This window comes from Ostrinia nubilalis, chromosome 28 (genome assembly GCF_963855985.1).
Source record: "Ostrinia nubilalis chromosome 28, ilOstNubi1.1, whole genome shotgun sequence".
NCBI lineage: Eukaryota > Metazoa > Arthropoda > Insecta > Lepidoptera > Crambidae > Ostrinia > Ostrinia nubilalis.
This window is the reverse complement of record NC_087115.1, coordinates 1,484,137-1,506,017: the sequence shown is the minus strand read 5'-3', so window position 1 is coordinate 1,506,017 and position 21,881 is coordinate 1,484,137. Positions and strand designations below refer to the sequence as shown.

The 21,881-nt window shown below is 41.2% G+C and overlaps 2 protein-coding genes across 7 annotated transcripts in view; one reads left to right on the top strand and one right to left on the bottom strand.

The window, feature by feature from the left end:
• Positions 1 to 21,881, top strand: part of LOC135085423 (alpha-1,6-mannosyl-glycoprotein 2-beta-N-acetylglucosaminyltransferase-like) — a 63,538-nt gene that overhangs the window by 22,146 nt on the left and 19,511 nt on the right. For 4 of the 6 annotated variants that reach the window (XM_063980217.1, XM_063980219.1, XM_063980221.1 and 1 more), the window contains 2 exons: positions 6,854 to 6,952; positions 9,936 to 10,075. In XM_063980217.1, the coding sequence (XP_063836287.1) occupies positions 6,854 to 6,952; positions 9,936 to 10,075 (239 nt within the window). The remainder of the gene's footprint in view (positions 1 to 6,853; positions 6,953 to 9,935; positions 10,076 to 21,881) is intronic. The other 2 variants (XM_063980220.1, XM_063980218.1) reach the window with 1 other exon arrangement.
• LOC135085245 (uncharacterized) lies at positions 10,481 to 21,793 on the bottom strand. The gene is made up of 8 exons (XM_063979999.1): positions 21,711 to 21,793; positions 20,854 to 21,029; positions 19,726 to 19,876; positions 19,245 to 19,346; positions 18,058 to 18,209; positions 13,214 to 13,285; positions 12,054 to 12,165; positions 10,481 to 10,836 (listed from the first exon to the last, which is right to left on the bottom strand). Exons 1-8 carry the CDS (start codon positions 21,735 to 21,737, stop codon positions 10,579 to 10,581), a joined length of 1,050 nt encoding a protein of 349 aa, XP_063836069.1. The 5' UTR covers positions 21,738 to 21,793; the 3' UTR covers positions 10,481 to 10,578.

The following is a 21,881-nucleotide window of genomic DNA, read 5'->3' as shown; positions in this document are numbered from 1 at the left end:
GATTTATTGTACAAAACAGTGAAATAATCCTGGCACTGACATACAAATTATATCCAGTGTCATCCAAAATCCGTTTCGTTTGACAGCTCGTGGTTTTTGCTCTATCCCGAAGGAATATTAACTTTATGGTAGGAAAGGGATAGCATTTGTTTAAGCTACAATAATGTGTTTTTTAACAATGCCAACATTTGGACAAATGTTTGAACAAATGTAGGTATTTGTAATTTTCTATGAATTAATAATTATTTTCTGATGATTTGTCCCAATGTTGAGCTAAAAGTTATTGGGTGTAAATGTTACTAAAATGGTAAGTATAATGTTTTAACTGAGCTAAGAAGCGAATGTAAGAATAGGCTAGTTTCCTACAAAAAAGCTTTAGTCCGTCAATTATATTATCAAAAAATATTGGATACAATTTTTTTTATTTGTCAATCAAACAAATTACGAAGTTGTGATGCGTGACGTCACAAAGTGCTGCACTTCTTGACGTCAAGGGCCTCTTCTTTTGAACTTTGGCGCGTTTTATCTCTTCAAATTTTCAATAGTTTGAAAAAGTGAAAGATACGTGTCGAGTATTTTTTGATAAGTTAACTGACGGACTAATTTAAACTTTTTCTTTTTTACCCAGAAAAATCCCTGACAGACTATATCGGCCGACAGTTTCGTCGGCTTGCAATTTGTATGAGGAATCGGCCGATACCAAATCAGTGTAATGTGCGCACTTCCATACATGTCCATACCAGAGTAAATACAAATGAGTAGGTCATCTTCATAGAAACGCACCGAGCGCGGTTTGTATATGAGCGCGCCAATATACGTATGTGGCGCGCACGCACTTACAAAACTTAAAGCCTGGTCCGTGAGCACGTAGAATCCCGTCTAATGACCCCAAGCTACCCATCCTTATCGCTCGCGCGTAATTTATTGCTGTCGCGACTGTGCGACGCTCGCCCGCAGTGAGTGTGCGAGCGCGACAGCAACATAATTACGATAGAGAAGAGTGGATTAGCGGGGTGTTGCGCCGAATTTTGTCAGTGTGTGCGTGCGCGCCGCATACGTATTGGCGCGCTCACATACAAACCGCGCTCGGTGCGTTTCTATGAAGATGACCTACTCATTTGTATTTACTCTGTCCATACTGATTAACAGCCCATCCAAACTATCGGCCGACATAAAGTCTGTACTTAGTCTGTATGGATTCTCAAAGTGCAGTTATAAGAGGAAATTCTGCATAATATTCAATTAAGGATACAGTTTCTTATAGTTTCCTTCCTCGTCTATAGGTTTTGCGCTTAACTTAGTAAGTGCCTGAGGTATGGGAGCGGCACGGGAGGGTGATTTCGTGACGTCAAACGTCAATGACACTTCAGATTTGTATGCCCTGTCACCTAATATGTTAATGTAACCCTTGAAATATTATGACACTAGCTTTCCGCCCGCGGCTTCGCTGCGTGAAATTTTGTCTGTCACAGAAAAACTTTATCGCGTGCGTCCCTGTTTCAAAAACCGGGATAAAAACTATCCTATGTTATTTCTCGAGACTCAAACTATCTATGCCAAATTTCATGAAAATCAGTTCAGTGGTTTAGGCGTGAAAGCAAGACAGACAGACAGAGTTACTTTCGCATTTATAATATTAAGTATAGAAGTATAAAGCCTGGTCCGTGAGCACGTAGAATATTGTCCAATGACCCCAAGCTACCCATCCTTATCGCTCGCGCGTAATTGTATTGCTGTCGCGACTGTGCGACGGCAGGGCCGCGCCAACCGCCGGCAGCGCCTGTGTGCGGAACCTATGAAGCGCCTCTTTTCTAATGAATCGTCATAAAAAAACGAATTTAAATTTTTAAAGAATATTTTACTTGTTAATTTTGATTAAAATAGATGTTCTCCAGTTTTAAGCATTAAGTAATTGACTATGAAATTTTTGCATGTCTTGTAGACGAAACATGTTGAACCTGATTGTTTTTATCTGACATCTGTATTGTACCATGTTCCTGTGCAAATAAATGAATTTGAATTTGAATTTACAGTATAGCCTGACCAGGAACATAAAAACCCTCGCCATGTTGCGGAAAACTAATGGTACTAATTTCTTTTAATGGCAACAGTAACTGAAAACTTCATTATAATGTCACCTTGCATGTCAGTTTATTGCTGTCATAGTGTAAACAAACTTTATTTTAAATGTGCGCAATTGATTTTGTGAATAAATTGCTAAAATCTTTTTATAGTCGTGAAAGAAAAGTGGTTCACAATGTGTTAAAGTATTTGTCGAAGAGAAATACTAAGGGTTCGGACAATATTTTCATTGAATAATGTTTCCGACAAAGGTTGTCAAATTGACTGACATGTTTATCGTATAGTACAGTCAACTATGAAAATTAGCTGTGGTTTGTTTCAACTACCTATTTTAAAGTTTTTTGTCACTTTTTAAGTGTTGAATTTTATGGAATTGGGAAAGAAGTACCGAGTTTGAAGCGTTCTTAGCAGACATTGCAGTTGAATATTCAAGTTCTGAATTTTATTATTGATGAATAATAAAATAAATCCTACTAGCTCGATTGATGGTTTCATTTAATTTATTTAAACCAGGTTACCTATAATAATATTTTTTCGTTAATTTATGAAAATATCAAATTAGCCCGTAATTCTGAATCCTGATACATAAAGTTAGCCTATTAATTTAACACAGGTACGACTGTACTCAGTGTTGCACTATCAAATGCAATTGACGCGCCTCTATGCCAGGGTTTTTATGTTCCTGGTCAGGCTATACTTAGATAATATTATCATAAGTGTATTAAAACTGGAAACCACTTAGGAATTAAGTTACTAAATAGGTAAATCCCGTTCGTTCTGCTTGCCAATTACCTGCTACGAAAAAGTAAACTCAATTATAATAATTCAATGCGCACCTTACACTCCCTTTCTATCAAATGATACAGGGTGTTTGGCGGAAGGTTAGACAAACTTCGTGGGTGTATAGGTAAGGTCATTTTAAGAATACAAGTTCGCCCATTTGACCCTTTTATAATAATTATAATTTTTGTATTATTATTCCATTTTCTTCCCTAAACTTTGAATTTTTGACGAATTTCAATATCTAATTAAAAAAAAGGAGAAGCTAGAGATGTTTTTAAGATCATTGGCAATCCATTATCACCTTAAATTTTTTTTAAATCGAATTTTTTATCGTGGTTTGTACTTTTGTTAAACTTTGGTGGTTCGTAATTACCTATTCAATCATTATCTGGATCTGAAATTTATTTTATTTGACTAAAGACATATTCGATATTAATATCAAATAAAAAAGCGGTTGAAAACATGCGAGAAAAAGAATTGAAACAGGTTTTAGGTCATATTTTGAAAAAAATAAATAAAAACAAAAACATCAATTTAAAAAAAGTAGCTCACTTAGGGTAAAATGCAAACCTTTGCCAACCAATAACACTGTGAAGTACCTGGGCTTGCACCTTGATAGAAGGCTAATCTGGGTAAATCATGTTAAAGCCAAGAGAACTGAAGCAAATATGCAACTCAGGAACCTGTCATGGCTGATAGGACGACCATCCCGACTCTCTATTAACAACAAACTGCTCGTCCACAAGTCTATTATCAAACCAATCTGGACCTACGGAATAGAACTCTGGGGATCTGCTAGCAACTCCAACCTGGAAATATTACAGAGATTCCAAAACATTGCATTGAGAACAGTCTCCAGCGCCCACTGGTTTGTGAGAAACGCAGAAATATATGAATACCTTGAGATGCCGACTGTTAAGGAGGAAGAGCAACTACAGCAAAAAGTACAGGCAGAAATTCGACAGACATAGCAACGCGCTGGCCAAGAACCTGCTAATGGACGAAGATACAAAGCGCCTCAAGAGATAGCACATCCTCGAGCTCAGCGAGAGAAAGTAGAGCTTTTACCAGTGATGGACTTTGCTATTCAATGGAATACCAGTCAAATAATCCGCTCCCAGAACACATCTAATTATGGCTATGGAAGGCCGATCGTAAATAATAAGAGAAAGAAAAAAAACTTAGGGTTAAATGGGCGAACTTGTAAATTCTTAAAAATTGACCTTCTTACCTATAGGTACACCCACGAAGTTTGTCTAACCTTTCACCAAACACCCTGTATACTGTGATTTTGGCTTGGCTATCTCGTTCGTTAAAATCCCCGTGGCGGGGAATCCCCGTGACCCCATCTCGCTTGTGTCGCACGCATCGCATCGGGTTGCGTTCATAAACTCACTCATAGTCATAAAAAATTTGTATGACAAACTCGGCGCCTCTACGGTTCAAAATAACTAGTACTTTATCTGAGGTTCAAAAGAACTGAAGCCGTTTTAACGTTTAGTAATGTAAACTAAAACCCTAAGCGTAAAATGAAACCATAAACGTGAATCATAATAAACATATAAATATTGAGAGACTTGTTTAATAAGCGTAATATTTGATTTGTTTTGTACAAGGCCTATGTTGCGCATACTGTACCTACTTACTCGATACTCCATTTAAAAAAAAAATAGGTGGCAGTAGCGGCGCGGCGCCCCTTTTGTCTTGGCGCCTGTGTGCGCCGCACACATCGCACACAGGGGCGGCGCGGCCCTGGCGACGGGCGCCCGCAGTGAGTGTGCGAGCGCGACAGTAACATAATTACGTGCGAGCGACAAGGATGGGCAGCTTGGGGTCATTGGACGGGATTCTACGTGCTCACGGACCAGGCTTTAGATGGCAGAGCATACAAATCTGAAGCTTATCTGAAGTCTCGCTGACGTTTGACGTCTCAAAAACACCCTCCCGTGTTGCTCCCAGAGGATTCCGTCAACTGGGACCGCAATTAACTGGGACCGCGGTCCCAGTCGCCGGATGCGTAAAAATTAAATAATTTTCTTCCGGCGACTGGGACCACTCATGGATTTTAGTACTGTACCGATTTTGGATTGAATAATATTTTCTTTTATGTTATCTATGAGTGGTCCCAGTCGCCGGAAGAAAATTATTAATTTTTTATGGATCCGGCGACTGGGACCGCGGTCCTAGTTAATTGCGGTCCCAGTCGCCGGAAGCCTCGCTCCCGAGGATACCTCAGGCACTGACTGGGTTAAGCACGAGACCCATTGGCATTCTTAGTGTGTATTTACCAACGCCGTATTACCATAGATTAAGGTGCTAATCGCGTCGGCAAACAGCGTGTGTTTTCCTTGACATGGATATGTGTAGGGTTGCCAGCTGTTATAATTCAAAAATAATAAAAGCGACTCCAAAAAAATAATAAAAACAGAAAAATAACGACGCTTTTGATTTAATATTATGTAATTTACATTAGATTAAACCACTTTTAGTGTCCTCATTTCACCTAGCGGAACCATTTCACCCAGCTTCATTTTCCAGGTGAGTCCAAATGAGTCAGAATTACTTAATTCTAGCCCAGGTCTTCGCATCTATTCACATAGGTGAATTAATTCCTAAGTGAATAAAGGCGATCGCTTCAGTCGAATCAATTCACTGGGTGATATACCATGATTTATATTTTTGGAGTACTGACGATTTTTCCTGGATTCAATGGGTTGAGCTTGAGACCCAAGCTATCTCTATGAGTACCTACCAAAATGTTGTGTAAAAGGCAGTAGTGGATTCACCAGCAGGCTGAGTAGGCTGAAGCCTAGAGCGGCAGATTTAGTTAATATTTTTTTTATTTCGGTATACAAAATTAAAAAAAAAATACAGGTGGCAAATCTGTAAATCCGCCACTGGTTATATGTAGGTAATAGGTATGCGAGAAAAGACAGGCAACTTTCGTATTTCCTATGGATTAAATGTTAATTTTTATGAGGTTGGCAACCCTACACGTATGCATCGAGTTGATGCAATACCAATAATAAATACCAAGGTGCCCCATCCTATGTACTAACAACACAATATGTGTGTTATTGCAGTAATATGTACCTTATTTATTTACTTGATAAGATCTATATTACTGTAGTTAACTCGGAATTCGCATTAGGAGTGTTAACTCGAGTCAATAAACATGCACTATAAAGGCTGAGTTGCACCGTCTTACTTTAACTTTGACAAACGTAAAAAATCTGTCAAACTCCATACAAAAAGCACCGGTTAGGCCCAGAACAGACGGTGAAACGCAACTGCAACGAAACTGCAACTGCTAGTTACTTTTGAGTTGCATCTAAGTTTCTGCCATAGCGTCCGTTGAGAGACCACACATGACGCGACCAGTTTGAAACTTTCAGTTTCATTCATCAGAATCATTAGAAAGTTGCAGTTTCGTTGCAGTTGCGTTTCACCGTCTGTTCTGGGCCTTATTGTTGTTGTTACGGTTAAAATAAGGTGGTTAAACTCAGCGTAAGCCTAGGCGCAGACCACCAACTCTTAGTTGACCGATAGTTGGGTCCGATTATACTTTGTATGAAGAATCGGCCGATACCAAATCGGTGGTGTGCGCACTTCCCATGCCATGATTAACTGCCCGACTAAACTATCGGCCAACTAAAAGTCGGTGGTCTGCGCCTAGGCTAAGACATACCAGACTAAAGCCCGGTCTGTGAGCACGTAGAATTTTACCAATGACCCCAAGCTACCCATCCTTATCGCTCGCGCGTAATTATATTGATGTCGTGACTGTGCGACGGGCGCCCGCAGTGAGTGTGCGAGCGCGACAACATAATTACGCGCGAGCGAAAAGGATGGGTAGCTTGGGGTCATTGGACAAAATTCTAGGTGCTCACAGACCAGACTATATACATTTTCGTTGCAACATTACTCCTATCCCAGACTGCATAAGATCCAATTCCACCTCGTCTAAAGAGCAGGTCTCTGCTTCCAGAAGAGCTGATGAACGCCAATGAGACGTCAGAGCAAGTCCTGGCGCTGGTTCCTCCAGAACTACACAAGTACCTTCAAGTGCACCCGAAGAATAACAGTGGTAAGTCTTCAAACTTTTGCTTTATGTCATAGGTAACGGGACTATTCCCACCTCTCGTTCCCACTGCTGCAACTCCTGTGTAGCCAGGATCTACAGCTTGACCGCCATAAAAACCCAACCAATGAAGGTCATTTTATGTCATAGGTAACTATCATCATCATCATTAGCCTTTATGTCATAGGTAACGGGACTATTCCCACCTCTCGTTCCCACTGCTGCAACTCCTGTGTAGCCAGGATCTACAGCTTGACCGCCATAAAAACCCAACCAATGAAGGCCATGTTATGTCATAGGTAACAATCATCATCATCCTTTATGTCATAGGTAACGGGACTATTCCCACCTCTCGTTCCCACCACTGCAACTCCTGTGTAGCCAGGATCTACAGCTTGACCGCCATAAAAACCCAACCAATGAAGGTCATGTTATGTCATATTGTCATAGGTAACTATCATCATCATCATTAGCCTTTATGTCATAGGTAACGGAACTATTCCTACCTTTCGTTCCCACCACTGCAACTCCTGTGTAGCCAGGATCTACAGCTTGACCGCCATAAAAACCCAACCAATGAAGGTCATGTTATGTCATAGGTAACTTATCATCATCATTTCAGCCACAGGACGTCCACTGCTGAACATAGGCCTCAATGATTTCCACATCGCCCGGTTGGTAGCGGCCTGCATCCAGCGGCTTCCTGCTACATTGGAATCATTAAGAAAGCCTTTCATTGGAATAAGGTTGTGCTATCAACTTTTTGGTCACTGCACTGAAAAAAGTTGTAACGTACAGGTTAAGAAAATCCTTATGAAAAAAGGATACTATAAACGATTATTTAAATGACAAGAGTGCGTGGACTTCACCTGCCTAGCTCGCACTTATTACGTGTCATGTAAGCTACAAATTACTGTATTGGATTGAAAAAGAGGCTGACAAAGGTGACTGAGTTTCTTCCGCCACTTCTTCTCAGCACCAGCCCATATGTTGTCCCGAAGTGGTGGTAGGGCAAGCTATATTTGGGACGTGTATAAGTGCCCCGGAAAAGGCCTATGTACTGAATAAACTATTTATTTCATAACATTTCCCGAGAATTCTGACCTTGCCTTAAAATTGATACGGAAAACTAGTGATAATGAATACGCAAAACTTTATCAAATATTATTTCGGTGATAATATCGTATTGCCGATAAGTAGTACAAACAAATATGTCGGTCAGTAGACGCACAGTACAATGTGGCATACTTTTAATGCATGAAAAAATACTAATATGAAGGCTCAAGGTCACCCAAAGGGCGATGGAGCGTGTTATGCTCGGAGTTTCCCTGCGTGATCATATCAGAAATGAGGAGATCCATACAAGAAGTAAACTAACCGACATAGCTCGAGAATCCGCAGGAGAACCAAAGTAACCGACATACTCGTATCGTAGCTCGCAGAATTACCATACTTAAGTGCCAGTGGGCAGGACATAGCTCGTAGAGCTGATGGCCGTTGGGGTAGAAAAGTTTCTTGAGTGGGGACCACTGATCGGAAATCATAGTGTAGACACTCTTGTGGCGGAGTTTTGGGCTGACACTGTGTAGGTTGGAATGACTGGAATGGAGGCCGCGTACCAGAAAACGCAGCGTGGGACGTCCACCTACAAGGTGGACCGACGACATCGTAAAGGTAGCAGGGAAGCGCTGGACGCAGGCCGCTACCAATCGATCAACATGGAAAGCATTGGGAGAAGCCTATGTTCAGCAGTGGACATCCTATGGCTGAAATGATGATGATGATGATGACTGTGTTGGTTTTTTGTCGACACGAAAAGAAGAAGAAAAGTGTAGGCACTAGGCAGGCAGTTGTAGGTGGGCCGATGATCTGGTGAAGGTTGCGGAAACAGCGGGAAGCAACTGGATGCGGGCAGCGTGCAATATGGAAATCTTTGCAGGAGGCCTTCGTCCAGCCGTGGTCGGCATTTGGTTGAGACGACAACGTCGATGACAGTACCAAATGAAACAAATATGACCTGGAATGTAGGACTAGGGTGAAATTAGACAGCGTGGGGATTGTAGACCAAATCTCCCATCTGCCTCTGGTAAATTCGAGGGTCGTGCTCCTGCAGTGGAGACTAAATGACCTGATGATACATCCACAAGAGAAACTACTGCATCTTTTTACACTATTTCCCTGAAATGATAGCATCAAAAGTATTGTTTGATAACATGGATTTTTATGAACCATACGCATGCCGGATCCAAAATTCGTCATATCTGATATTGTAAAGGCATTAAATTAATCTAATATGTGCCTATCTGATAAATAAACCTTATTTCATTGAGTAAAAGCAAGATAAAAAATAATTGTAAGAAGTCTTTCGGTGCTAAGTAATTGGTCCGCTACCAACCTGCCATTTTGGAAACCATTGATGGAGGCCTATGTCCAGCAGTGGACGTCTTGTGGCTGGCTGAAATGATGATGATGATGATGATGAATTGGTATGAAAGTCGAATTGTAAGGAGGGGTGGACATTTGACACTTGCAAGCAAAAACTACCAAAGGGATTAGATGCAATTTAGTATAAACATAGTTTAAAAGATTCACACTGGATGCGGTCTGCGGTCAGGTCAAAGTGAACGCAGACCTCATCATGTATGAATAACATTGTTTAATTTAAAAGAGTCCTTAGAGCGTTTTCACATTAATGCGTTAGAAGCGCGACTGCAGCGCGGCAGCGGCGTATTTATAATGAGGGCTATCGTTTTTATACTTAACAGTTGGCACCCCTGGCGATTGACAGGACCTTACTCTACAGTGGCGCTAACTGGTGAGCGCTAAAACGATAGCCCTCATTGGAAGGCATGCATCCGCTGTCACATAGTATGAAATTATCGGCAACGCTTCTGTCGCGAGTTGTCGCGCTGCTAAAGTCGCCGAAATGTGAAGTGCTCTTATAGAGCTTGCACGAAAGTTCAAAATTCAATGACTCTTTTATTTCCAGCGAACTCAACAGAGCGGTCTGGCCCAAAGAACATATCAGACATTCGCAGAGCCATCGAGAAGTACAACGATGCGCAGTACATCCACAATGAGGACATCTTCGGGCCGGTGCAGAATGATACCATCATTATAGCTATACAGGTAAGGTTGATATTGCATTGACAGCGATTGCCAACAACAATTTTCAAAAGTGAATTTTCTTCTGGGCCACAGAAGAAAATTCACTTTTGAAAATTCAAGGAAACGAAAACTGTACATTTTTTTAGAACTTTAACTATTGCAATTTAAAGGAAATTTTGTGCAATTTATTTTAAAGTTTACTTTCTTTTATAAATTTTATCGTACACATGATTCCCTTGACGTTTACAACATTCGGTCAACATACATCCAAATTTTGGAAAACTTTCGTTAGATTTACCTCGAAACAGATTTTGGTTCATGTATCTCCACCGATGCACTGGTGGGGATAATTGGATTTTTATTTCCATTTATCGCTACTATTAGGGATAGGTTTTCTAAGAGATAGTTTCAGAAAAGGATACAGCATACTTTTTAACCCTGTTTATTCAATAACATTTAGAATATTGAGTTTAAAATAGGAATTTAAGTCGCTTTTTCTGCTGCAAGTAAGTATAGACTGAAATCTAGGTCAAGAACTTAGGGACAGGCATCTTCCTCCTAGCCAAAATTAAGTCCTTCCCTTTCAACCCAGTCAGACTGATCCTCTTCGGGACCAGCCTCGTATCCTTAGGGACAGTCACCTTCTTTTCCTTATTCGGTTCTTTCTTTTTCTTCGGCTTTTTCTCCTTAATTTTCTTCATTGGGGACCCTGGGCGGTGCTCCATCCAGATCATCTGGGCTGATTCTGGTATTCCGGTTTGGAAGCGGAATTTTCGGGGAATCTGGAATTAAAGAAAGAAAGAAAGAAAGAAACATTTATTGCCATGGACATCACAAAAGACAAAAGATGTAAATAAAAAAAGCAAATAAGACAGAGGTGACATAAAACATACAATGGAAGAGAAAGTAAACTGAGCAGTGCCTCCCATGTCGCACAGCGATGTCCATCGTAATAAACAACATAATTAATAAATAAGTCATCATCGTCAGCATAATATAGTATACTAGCTTTCCGCCCGCAGCTTCGCCCGCGTGGAATTTTGTCTGTCACTGAAAATCTTTATCGGGCGCGTCCCTGTTTCAAAAACCGGGGTAAAAACTATCCTATGTCCTTTCCCAGGACTCAAACTATCTCTATGCCAAATTTCATCAAAAACGGTTCGGTAGTTTAGGCGTGAAAGCAAGAGAGACAGACAGAGTTACTTTCGCATTTATAATATTAAAGTATAATAGGCCCTTTCCCATGCCAATCCAGTTTGGATCCTGCATTATTCTCTCCCGCATAACTGGACGTGTGTTCACACGACAGCATCCCGTTTTTTTTAGCTACGGAAGCTGCTAGCGAAAACACTTCTTCTAAACATTAAACTGGATCCTATTTTTCACTGGTCCAGTTTAATGACAAAACCGAACTCCAAATTCGTAGGTATCCGATTATACGGGACACTGCAAACGGAAGGATCCTGCAGGATAGCTCGTAGAGCTGATGGCCGTTGGGGCAGAAAAGTTCTCGAGTGGCGACCACGGGCCGGTAGACGTAACGTGGGCATCCTCCCACTACGTGGACCGACGATCTGGTGAAGGTCGAGGGAAGAACCTGGATGCGGGACCGGTCGTTATAGAAATCCTTGAGACCTTTGTCCAGCAGTGGACGTCATTCGGCTGAAACGAAAAGTGCTCTGGAAAGGGCCTAACATACTCAATCAATCATCAATCATCAACAGCCGTTTACAGTCCACTGCTGGACTATGAGCCTCCTCCACTATAGTGGAGGGTTCTGCCATAATCTCCACGCTTGGCAGGCGGGTTGGAGATCGCAGTTTAAAAGATTGATGTTTTTCAGAGAGCGCTGCTGCCCATTCTCTGTTTGATGTGTAGTCCGTAAGTCGCCTCTTACGACACCCGCGGGAAGAGTAGGGGTTGGTGACAAATGTATTCTACTCTGCCGTCACCACACAGCTTACATACTATTGAATAATTTTAATTTTATAATCAATACCTGATACTCCTTGCAAACCTCTTCCATCTTCTTGTAGTGAGGAATGTGGACGTCCGACTTCTGTTTCTTGACTCTAGCGAACATGAGCTTCGGGAAATCCGGCTTGTGGTACCTGAAATTGAATTGACAAATAAAGTTATTTTCTGCAATTAGGCTTATAAAAAGCACTTTTACACGTCCTAGTATAGAACGCGCTACGAAAGTTGAGGCAAGTACAGTCAGAATACACAAGACAAGCGTATACAGTCAAATCTTTACCTGTGTTGATCACCGCAACTCTCGCTGCGCGACTTATATTCCTTTGACCCTACCACTGCTTCGGGACAATAAATGGGCCAGTGCTGAGAAGCAGCGCAAGAAGCTAAAATGATTTCAAATGTAAGACGCCCTCGTTATAGGTGATGTGATATTTTTAACGCAGTACAGTAAGGTTCTGTCACTTTTACTGTCTAAAGCCTGGTCCGTGAGCACGTAGAATCCTGTCCAATGACCCCAAGCTACCCATCCCTATCGCTCGCGTGCAATTATATTGCTGTCGCGACTGTGCGACGGGCGCCCGCAGTGAGTGTGCGAGCGCGACAGCAACATAATTACGCGCGAGCGACAAGGATGGGTAGCTCGGGGTCACCGTACAAAATTCTACGTGCTAACGGACCAGGCTTTAGTACATAACTGAGTCAGTAAAAGTGAGGTATGTGAGCGGTACGGGAAATATGACGTGCAAGAGCGTCTGAAGCATATCTGAAGTCTCGCTGACTTTTGACGTCACAAAAACACCCCTGTGCGCGCTCGCATACCTCCGGCACGGACTCAGTTAAGCACTAGACCTGTAGTACATCTATACTAATATTATAAAGAGGAAAACTTTGTTTGTTTGTTTGTTTGGTTGTAATGAATAGGCTCAAAATCTACTGGACCGTTTTTAAAAATTCTTTCACCATTCGAAAGCTACATTATCCACGAGTAACATAGGCTACATTTTATTTTGGAAAAAAATAGGGTTCAGGGGTCTAACGGGACTATTCCCACCTCTCGTTCCCACCACTGCAACTCCTGTGTAGCCAGGATCTACAGCTTGACCGCCACAAAAACCCAGTTCAGGGGTCTACGTGCGCGAAGCCGCGGGCGGAAAGCTAGTAGGTAGTTGATAAAAACATTACCAGACCAAATCCCAGTGGTCCAAGTACACCGGCTCTGGCAAAATGATCTTCATCCATCGAAGAACGTCGCATCTGGAATAAAAAAAGATGCAATGACATCATCATCATTTCAGCCATAGGATGTCCACTGCTGAGCATAGGCCTCCCTCAATGATTTCCACAAAATGACCGGTTGGTGGCGGCCTGCATCCAGCGCCTTCCTGCTACCTTTATGAGTCGGTCCACCTTGTGGGTGGACGTCCCACGCTGCGCTTTCCGGTACGCGGCCTCCACTCCAGAACCTTGCTGCCCCATCGGCCGTCAGTTCTGCGTACTATGTGCCCTGCCCATTGCCACTTCAGCTTGCTAATGCGTCATTTATTATCTGGAAATAGGTTTTTAAAAGGCGCTTTCACACGTCGTCCCAGTATTTCTTTAACCCCTACTGCTGTAAAATATAAGTTATATACGGGACTATTCCCACCTCTCGTTCCCGCTGCAACTCCTGTGTAGCCAGGATCTACAACTTGACCGCCAATAACCTAACCAGTGAAGGTCAAGTTTGACCTGGGGGAAAGTTACTGTCATTGGACCCGCAACGAAATTAATCAGAAGAACATAGGAGGAGTTCGAAGTTAAGAGCCATTTCACAAAAATATTCCGCGCGAATTTAGCTACAAACTGTCAACGCAACGACAAAAGAGTAAAAAGAACGCCGAAATGGACAAAAAAATCTTGAGCCGTGACCGTATTAAGACTTGATATAAGTTATTAATTTTAAGGTAGAATAAGGTATTAAAACATGATAAATTAATTTAAAATGTTAATAGAGTTTATTTAGTCTTTTAAAGATTTTTATACTTATTTCGATTAATAATGAAACACGAATAGGTATAATATGTAAAATATATTATATTAAGTACAAAATAAAGACAGTCACATAGTGAAAAAAAATCTGCCCTCTTGCAGCTCCATCATCGGACCCTGGATATCATTTACCTAGACTAAGTATTCGTCAAGGCGAATTACACAAGCCCAAACTCCATAGGGTTCTATTGTTTTGTTATGGAGTTGCATTAGCGATGGGCGTTATTCGTTATCACTGGTTATTAAACGAGTGATTAGCCTGACCAGTGATCACTCGTTATCCAAAAACGCCTAAACTAGTTTTTTTCTTAACGTCATACAACGTTAGAATCTCTTCGTTATTCAACACGATTGTTTCCACAACGCTCTAAAGCTAAACTGAATTCACTCTTAAGCAAACAACATAAGGTAGATGTTTGGTTGACACAAAAAATAACGTGTTTCCCGCTTCGTTTTGACAGTTTTGAGGACAACGTCGTACATTGACGATTCTTGAATATATTTTTTGTAACCTAAAGGAGTAAAGCGGGTAATGTATGGTGTCCAAATAATAAGGATCGCAACGAATCGAGTGCGTGTGCGAGTGAGAAAGCCATAGGACGTTAACATAAGTGTGGATGAAATAGGTATAACCTTCGTCGTACGTTAGATATTCAATCGAATTTGAGTCTTATTTTGAAGGTCATAAGTTCCTAAAGGCCTTGCAGCTAACCAAACACCTAACGTTATTATTATCACTCTTGCTTGAGCGTTGTGGAAATAACTTCGTTTAAAAAAAACTAGTTTTGTAAACGTTATTCGTGATTCGAAAACCGTCGCGTTTCGTTATTTCAAAAACCCATAACGACACATCTTTAGTTGCAATGGAGGTGGCCATTGCAACTCCTCCAGATCCATTATCAGACAGAGCTAAGAAATAAATAAATATTATTATTATTTAACAAATAACTAAAATAAATTCATCTTACTATCTTTCTTCTTACTAGTCTTACTAATATTATAAATACGAAAGTTTGTATGGATGTTTCGATGTTTGTTACTCTTTCACGCAAAAACTACTGAACAAATTTTGATGAAGCTTTACAGTACAGTACAGCAGTACTAGGCAGTTTGTGTTCAACTATCACTCGGGTCGGACGTTCCTATCGCAAGACCGTTGGTTCACTCAGTCCCGATACGACTCTAGTGCTGTGTGTAATTATTCTCGTGAATACACTAAGTTTATTAATTTCTATGAGTGGATTTCATTTTGCCTGAGAACTACGTCATGAACCCTTAACCAGAAGACCCTGTCGCCAGCGACAGCGACGCTCATCCATCCCTGGCGTCGACCAGAATAACAATATATTTATGACGATCTGTAGCAAACTAAATTTCACGCGAGTAAAGCCGCGGGCAATACTACATATTTCATACTAGCTTTTTGCCCGCGACTTTTTCCGCGAAGAAGTGGAAACTGGTTCTAATAAAATTAAATTATTCTAAGAAATTATTAATTTTGTTATATGATAATATTTTTTAATATAAAACCTACAAATTATTAGGTATGTTTAAATATCTGAATACTTACAAAATTATGATATCTTTCTACAACAAAATTGAAACATTTCCTTCGGGTGCTAAAATCACCAGGCTATTGTGTGCACATACTCTGGAGCATACAACTTACAACTGGCCGTCGGAGAAGCATAGATTTCCCTTAAGTCTACTCCCGCTACCACATGGAACTCCGCTAAAACTCGTGAGCCAACACTTATTTTTGTATCGAAAATTAGTATGAGCAGCGCACGCGGTTGCCCGTTGCAGGCTCTATGCAACCACGCTATTTTAAACCGTGGCCCCTAAGCATGAGATGGGAAACTGCACTCTCTAGAATTCTCTTGAATTTGATGGTGTTAGGGGAATCCTAGGAATGAATACAGACTTTCCAATGGAATCTCCTCATCAATATTGAAACATTGCAACTTGCAATGCAATGTTTCGTTTTCATTTGTTGTATTATTGACTATTTCTTGATTTTTCAAACACGTGTCAAAATAATAAAAAAAAAATTAAATCAAAAGCACTAAGGAATATTTAATTGATATCAACTTCGAAGCAAGCACAGATCACAGAAACTAAAGGGAAATGTGATAAGGGGGCGAAGCCGGTGTCGCAACAATATGCCCAAAAACAGAACATATTGCTTGTGAAAGCAATGATGACAGCAGCGACGTTATAATGTAAACAGTTTACATTGCTTGCATACTACTAAAGATTATTCGAACGTTGAATACTGATACCGCAGTGGATAATGAGCACATATTTTGATTTCTTTGACACTGAGTTTCGAACTCAGCGCATTACTTAGCATCTTTCTATATCTCTATGGAAGCAAGTTATCTTCAAAATAACATTCTACACCTTTTTAACCAAATACGAAGCACGTCATCTATCAATAGGGAATATATTTTAGAAGTTAATAAATTATGCATAAAATAACACTTTAGTTAAATCATACAATTTCTAAAAACTAGTACTGAAATCGTACTAGAAACAATAAAAAAATATTAATATGTTATCGAATTTATTTATTAAACGACCAATTATCGAAGATTTTGGAGTAAAGTTTTTGAAAATATTTTATAGCCAACATAGGAAACATTTAGTGAAAGAATTTGTTTTCGGAGCCTATTGCCTTCAAACAAACAAATAATCAAATCTTTCCTCTTTTATTACTTTTGATTTAACAACAAAACTTCCCTCTCGAAACAAAACGGTTCTTTTTCTTCTTCACGAAACAAAACTCAAAGCGGATAAATAAATAAACAAATCTTTGGACAATTTCACAATGCCATCTAGTCCCAAAATAAGCAACTAATATGCTTGTGTTAAGGGTGCTAGCTTAATGGATATACTATGTACTTACAACCTTTTTTATAATTTATTTATTAAATTAAATTCATACATAAATACATAGTTACTCCCAGTCCCGTCAAAGAAATTAAATTTCATCATTTCAATTTCTGCTCGGCCGGGAATCGAACCCGGGACCTCTCGGCATATTAGTCCGTTTCGAACCACCAAACGGCCGACTCAAAACGGACCTCCCGGCATAGTATCAAAAGTATTTGGTCGCCGTATAAATCTCCGCTTCATGACACGAACACACGTAAACGTCATGGCGGGAAAAATGACACAGGTCCTGCCTTGACGGGCGCTCGCGCCGTACTAATCAATGTCGGCTTCCGCATTGTAATTTATACTGATATTCACATCAATATTTTGACAAAGTAGTTACTAATATTTAAACAATGACTGTGGAAATCAATTCTCCAATGAATATTCTTTATTTTGGGATACTTTTATTGCTGTTATTGCTGTGTATTAAAACCAAAAATCACGATCAAAATGTGACGTAAATCTTAAAAATTTGCCAAAATATTTTTAGATTTTACTCAATAATGGTAATGAAATTCAAGAATCCGTTTGATTATTGGACTACAAGAATATATGTCCAATGATTTCTATATATTTTTAAGCTTATTATACGAGCATAAATAATAGATACAGGACTTTGAAATTGAGTCTGCGGCAATTTTTCCGTAAAATGGTTGTGGGAGATGGGGCACTGAGAATTAATCAAAAGAGTTTTAGTAAATCCGTTACATTATTGGTCAACAACAAGGATTGAACTATCTTTCGCAGTAATTAAATAATCTCTGGGTGTTGCTTAAGATAGTAATTCATGCTTCCAAAATCTTAGAAATTTGCACGAAAATGTAAAATGGCTCTTAAGGTTCAGGTTAATATAGATCGTTTCATCCACGAAGACGCGTCCCACCAATTTTTGGTCGAGGGAAGCGTGGGGTGCGGGGAGTTTGATCCGAGCAATCCGAGCGGCATTATTGTAGTGTGCACTCATGGATGATGTAGCGTGTACCGATAACACTCAAACATTAGCGGAAGAATGGTGGGGCGCGTCTTCGTGGATGAAACGATCTAGTATGTTTAGTTACCTGCTCCAATTCTGCCTGATCCCCCAAGTGGGTCCCGTCCGGGAATTGAACCATGTGCAATGCGTGAGCGGTTTCCGTGGTGGTAAACCGACACTCCTGGCGAACCGTACGAAATCCGTGCCGAATTCTGCTCTTACTTGCTTGGTTATCCTCTGCAATGGTAAATTGTGTTATGGCTGATATCCTGAGGTTCACACATTATAGTCAACTATAGGTTTAGCCAGGCCTGTTCATCTCCGCGAGTTTACATCGAAAACAAAACACGCACGATGGCCCACCTACAGGATACTATTCGACAAGGCCTCACATACGAGCGAACATTGACTCACGCACGCGTATTCTTGTGTATGGTGGAACAAAATAAAGAAAAAGGTGTACTAAATACTGTGCAGTATTTAACTGCCTAAATAATAATAAAAACACAGAATGTACTTTTTTAAGTTGCCTCAAGACACTGAGAGGTAAATAAGTAGTTAATATTATTCATGATAATTCATGCTAAATCATGTATTTCCTCCGCCATTTTCCGCAGTTTGGCGCCTCACGTCACGTCATTTTACCGAAGTCAGCCCTATAGCTTCGGCGCAGTGCCGATCACTGACGTTTGTCAACAAAATGGTGCTTGACTCTTGAGACAGGCTAAATTACACCATATTGTTAATGACATTGAGCATACATTTTTTTAAATACCTTCGCGAAGTAAAACTTCTGTACGTAGTACTTATTATTATTCTGTGGTTTAGCGTTTAACTCAGTCACTGCCTGAGATATGGGATCGGCACGGAATACAAATCTGAAGTTTTGCTGACGTTTGACGTTACAAATCACCCTCCCGTGCTCCTCCCATATCTCAGGCACTGACGGAGTCGGTTTGTACATTACAGTCCTTGTTTGATTCAGCCAAATGACGTCCACTGCTGGACAAAGGCCTCCCCCAAGGATTTCCACAAGGACCGGTCCTGTGCTGCCCGCTACCTTCATCAGATCGTTTGTCGACCTATTGGGAGACCTCACATTACGTTTTCCGGCTTGTGGTCGCCACTCGAAAACTTTTCTGTCTCAACGAACTTATCTGGATGCAGGCCGGTACCTACCGGGCGATGTGGAAGTCAATGGAGGCCTATGTTCAGCAGTAGACGTCCTGTGGCTGAAATGATGATGATGAACTAAATAATACGAGTAAATACCTTGATATGATAGAAGTCATGTATGTTGATCTCTGGCAGATGCGAAGGGTCTTCTAGCATGAGTAACCTTAGCCCATTGATGTGGTTGTTTAGTATACATTCCTGAAAATAAAAAGTCATTTAATATTTGTCCTGCATCACCTGATGAAAGTGATGATCAGGCTGAAGGTGGAAGCGAGCTTCACCCGGAATCCGCAACCACAGAGGAACTGGCTATCTTACCTCTTAACTGCTGGAACACAACAATGCTGTTAACATTGTTGTTATGGCAACAGACTTAGGTAGCAAACAGGTGAACTTAGAACAGCCAGAATCTACAGCTTGACCGCCAATGAAAACCCAACCAGTGAAGGTCAAGTTTGTCCCGGGGGAAAGTTAAACTGTCATTGGACCCGCAACGAAATTAATCAGAAGAACATAGGAGGATTTAAAGTTAAGCTTCGACTTCACTCCATTGCAAAGCGGATGACAGGAGACTTACCCTATACTGAGGCAGTCCAACAGTGTCCTCCATCCAATCAGCCACTTCTATCACACTCCAATTGAAGGCTTCAGGAAACCTCAAGGTGTCTACCACAGCTGCTGCCAACTCATACAACGTTGGTGGCGATTGGAGACAGGCTATGAGCTTCCTGTAATAAATAATCATCATCAATAAATGTTTCATCTTGATCAGTCGATAGCTCAGGCGCTTAGTCTTGGGAGGGAAGAGAGGGAGGGGCTTTATGTCCACCTGCTTTATTTCGACCAATGAAAACCGACGTTCGGCATCAAGCGTGCGGGAACGTCTGATCAAGGAGATAAATTGATTGCTTCTGGTAAATTACAGAGCTATTAGCCGAGGAGAGTAGATTAGGACCACCTCCACTCTTCCGTGGACAAATCAGAGCTCCCCAACACGTCTGGCCAGCGTGGAGAGTGTAGGCTAAGTCCTCCATTTGGCTCCGGTAAATTAGAGAGGGTCGTGGTCCTGCAGTGGAGACTAAATGACCTGATGACACATACTTGGTTTTGCGAACATCAGGTCTCTCCATCCCGTCTGGCCAGCGTGGGAAGTGCAGGCTAAATTCTCAATTTGCCTTTGGTATATTACCAAAGAGAGAGAGAGTGTCGTGCTTCTGCAGTGGAGACTAAATGACCTGATGATGATTCATACTCGGGTTTGCGAACGTCAAGTCTCCCTAAGAGTAGGCGCACACCGTTGATTTTTCGTCGGCCGATAGTTTAATCGGGCAGTTGATCAGTATGGGCATGTATGGGAGTGCGCACACTACGCCTATTCGATTTGGCCGATTCTTCATACAATTTAAAATCGGGCACAACTATCGGCCAACTAAAAATCAACGATGTGCGCCTACTCTAACCCGTCTGGCCAGCGTGGGGAGTGTAGGCCAAATTCTCCATTTGCTGCTACATTACAGAGTGACGTGCTCCTGCAGTGGAGACTAAATGACCTGATGATACATACATACTTGGGTTTGTGAACATCAGACCTCCCCTACCCATCTGGCCAGCGTGGGTAGTGTAGGGCAAACCCTCCATTCACCTCTGATAAATTAGAGAGAGTCGTGCTCCTGCAACGGATACAAAATGACCTGACGATACATACTTGGGTTTGACATAAGGATCTTCTTTCGGGTAGCACGGACACTCGGCACAGGTGCTTCTATCAGCAGAAGGGAATATGATCGGTCGTCCAGGAACTATCACAGATGGCGCTCGACGCGGTATCACGATCTTCTTTGGCTTGCGACGTGGTGGGGGCGCTTCTGACTTCTTTTTTGCCTGTAATATCAGTGTAACAGTTACTTTAGTCTAATCGCCGAGCACGTAGATTTTGTCTAATGACCCCAAGCTACCCATCCTTATCGCTCGCGCGTAATTAGGTATATTGCTGTCGCGACTGCGATGGGTGCAGTGAGTGTGAGAGCGCAACAGTAACATAATTACGCGCGAGCGATAAGGATGGGTAGCATAGGGTCATTGAACAAAATTCTACGTGCTCAGAGACCGGGCTTTACCAGTACGAATTTCTCCCATATTGTGACTAACAGTCCCGTTATAGCTAAGCTATAGATCGTTTCATCCACGAAGACGCGCCCCACCATTCTTCCGCTAATGTTTGAGTGTTATCGGTACATGGTAAATTATCCATGAGTGCACACGCACGCTACAATAATGCCGCTCGGATTGCTCGGATCAAACTCCCCGCATCCCGCGCGACCGAGACCAAAAATTGGTGGGGCGCGTCCGAGTGGATGAAACGATCTATAGTCTGGTCTGTGAGCACGTAGAATTTTGTCCATTGACCCCAAGCGAGCGATAAGGATTGGTAGCTTGGGGTCATTGGACAAAATTCTACGTGCTCACAGACCAGACTAGCAGTTGCAGTGGTGGGAACGAGAGGTGGAATTTGACGACAATCAACTTCTGTCTACTGAACTAAAAATCTGTTTTGTTACAAACCACTGCAATTTCTTCCTCTTCTTCCATTTGTAATTACTTTTATTCAAAAAAGTCTCAAAAATATCTAAATTAATGTAATATTTACACGTTACGAAATGTCACTGTGATGGTTTTGTCAAATGTCATCTTATTTTACCGATAGAATAAAAAAGGAGGATTATTTTTTTTAAT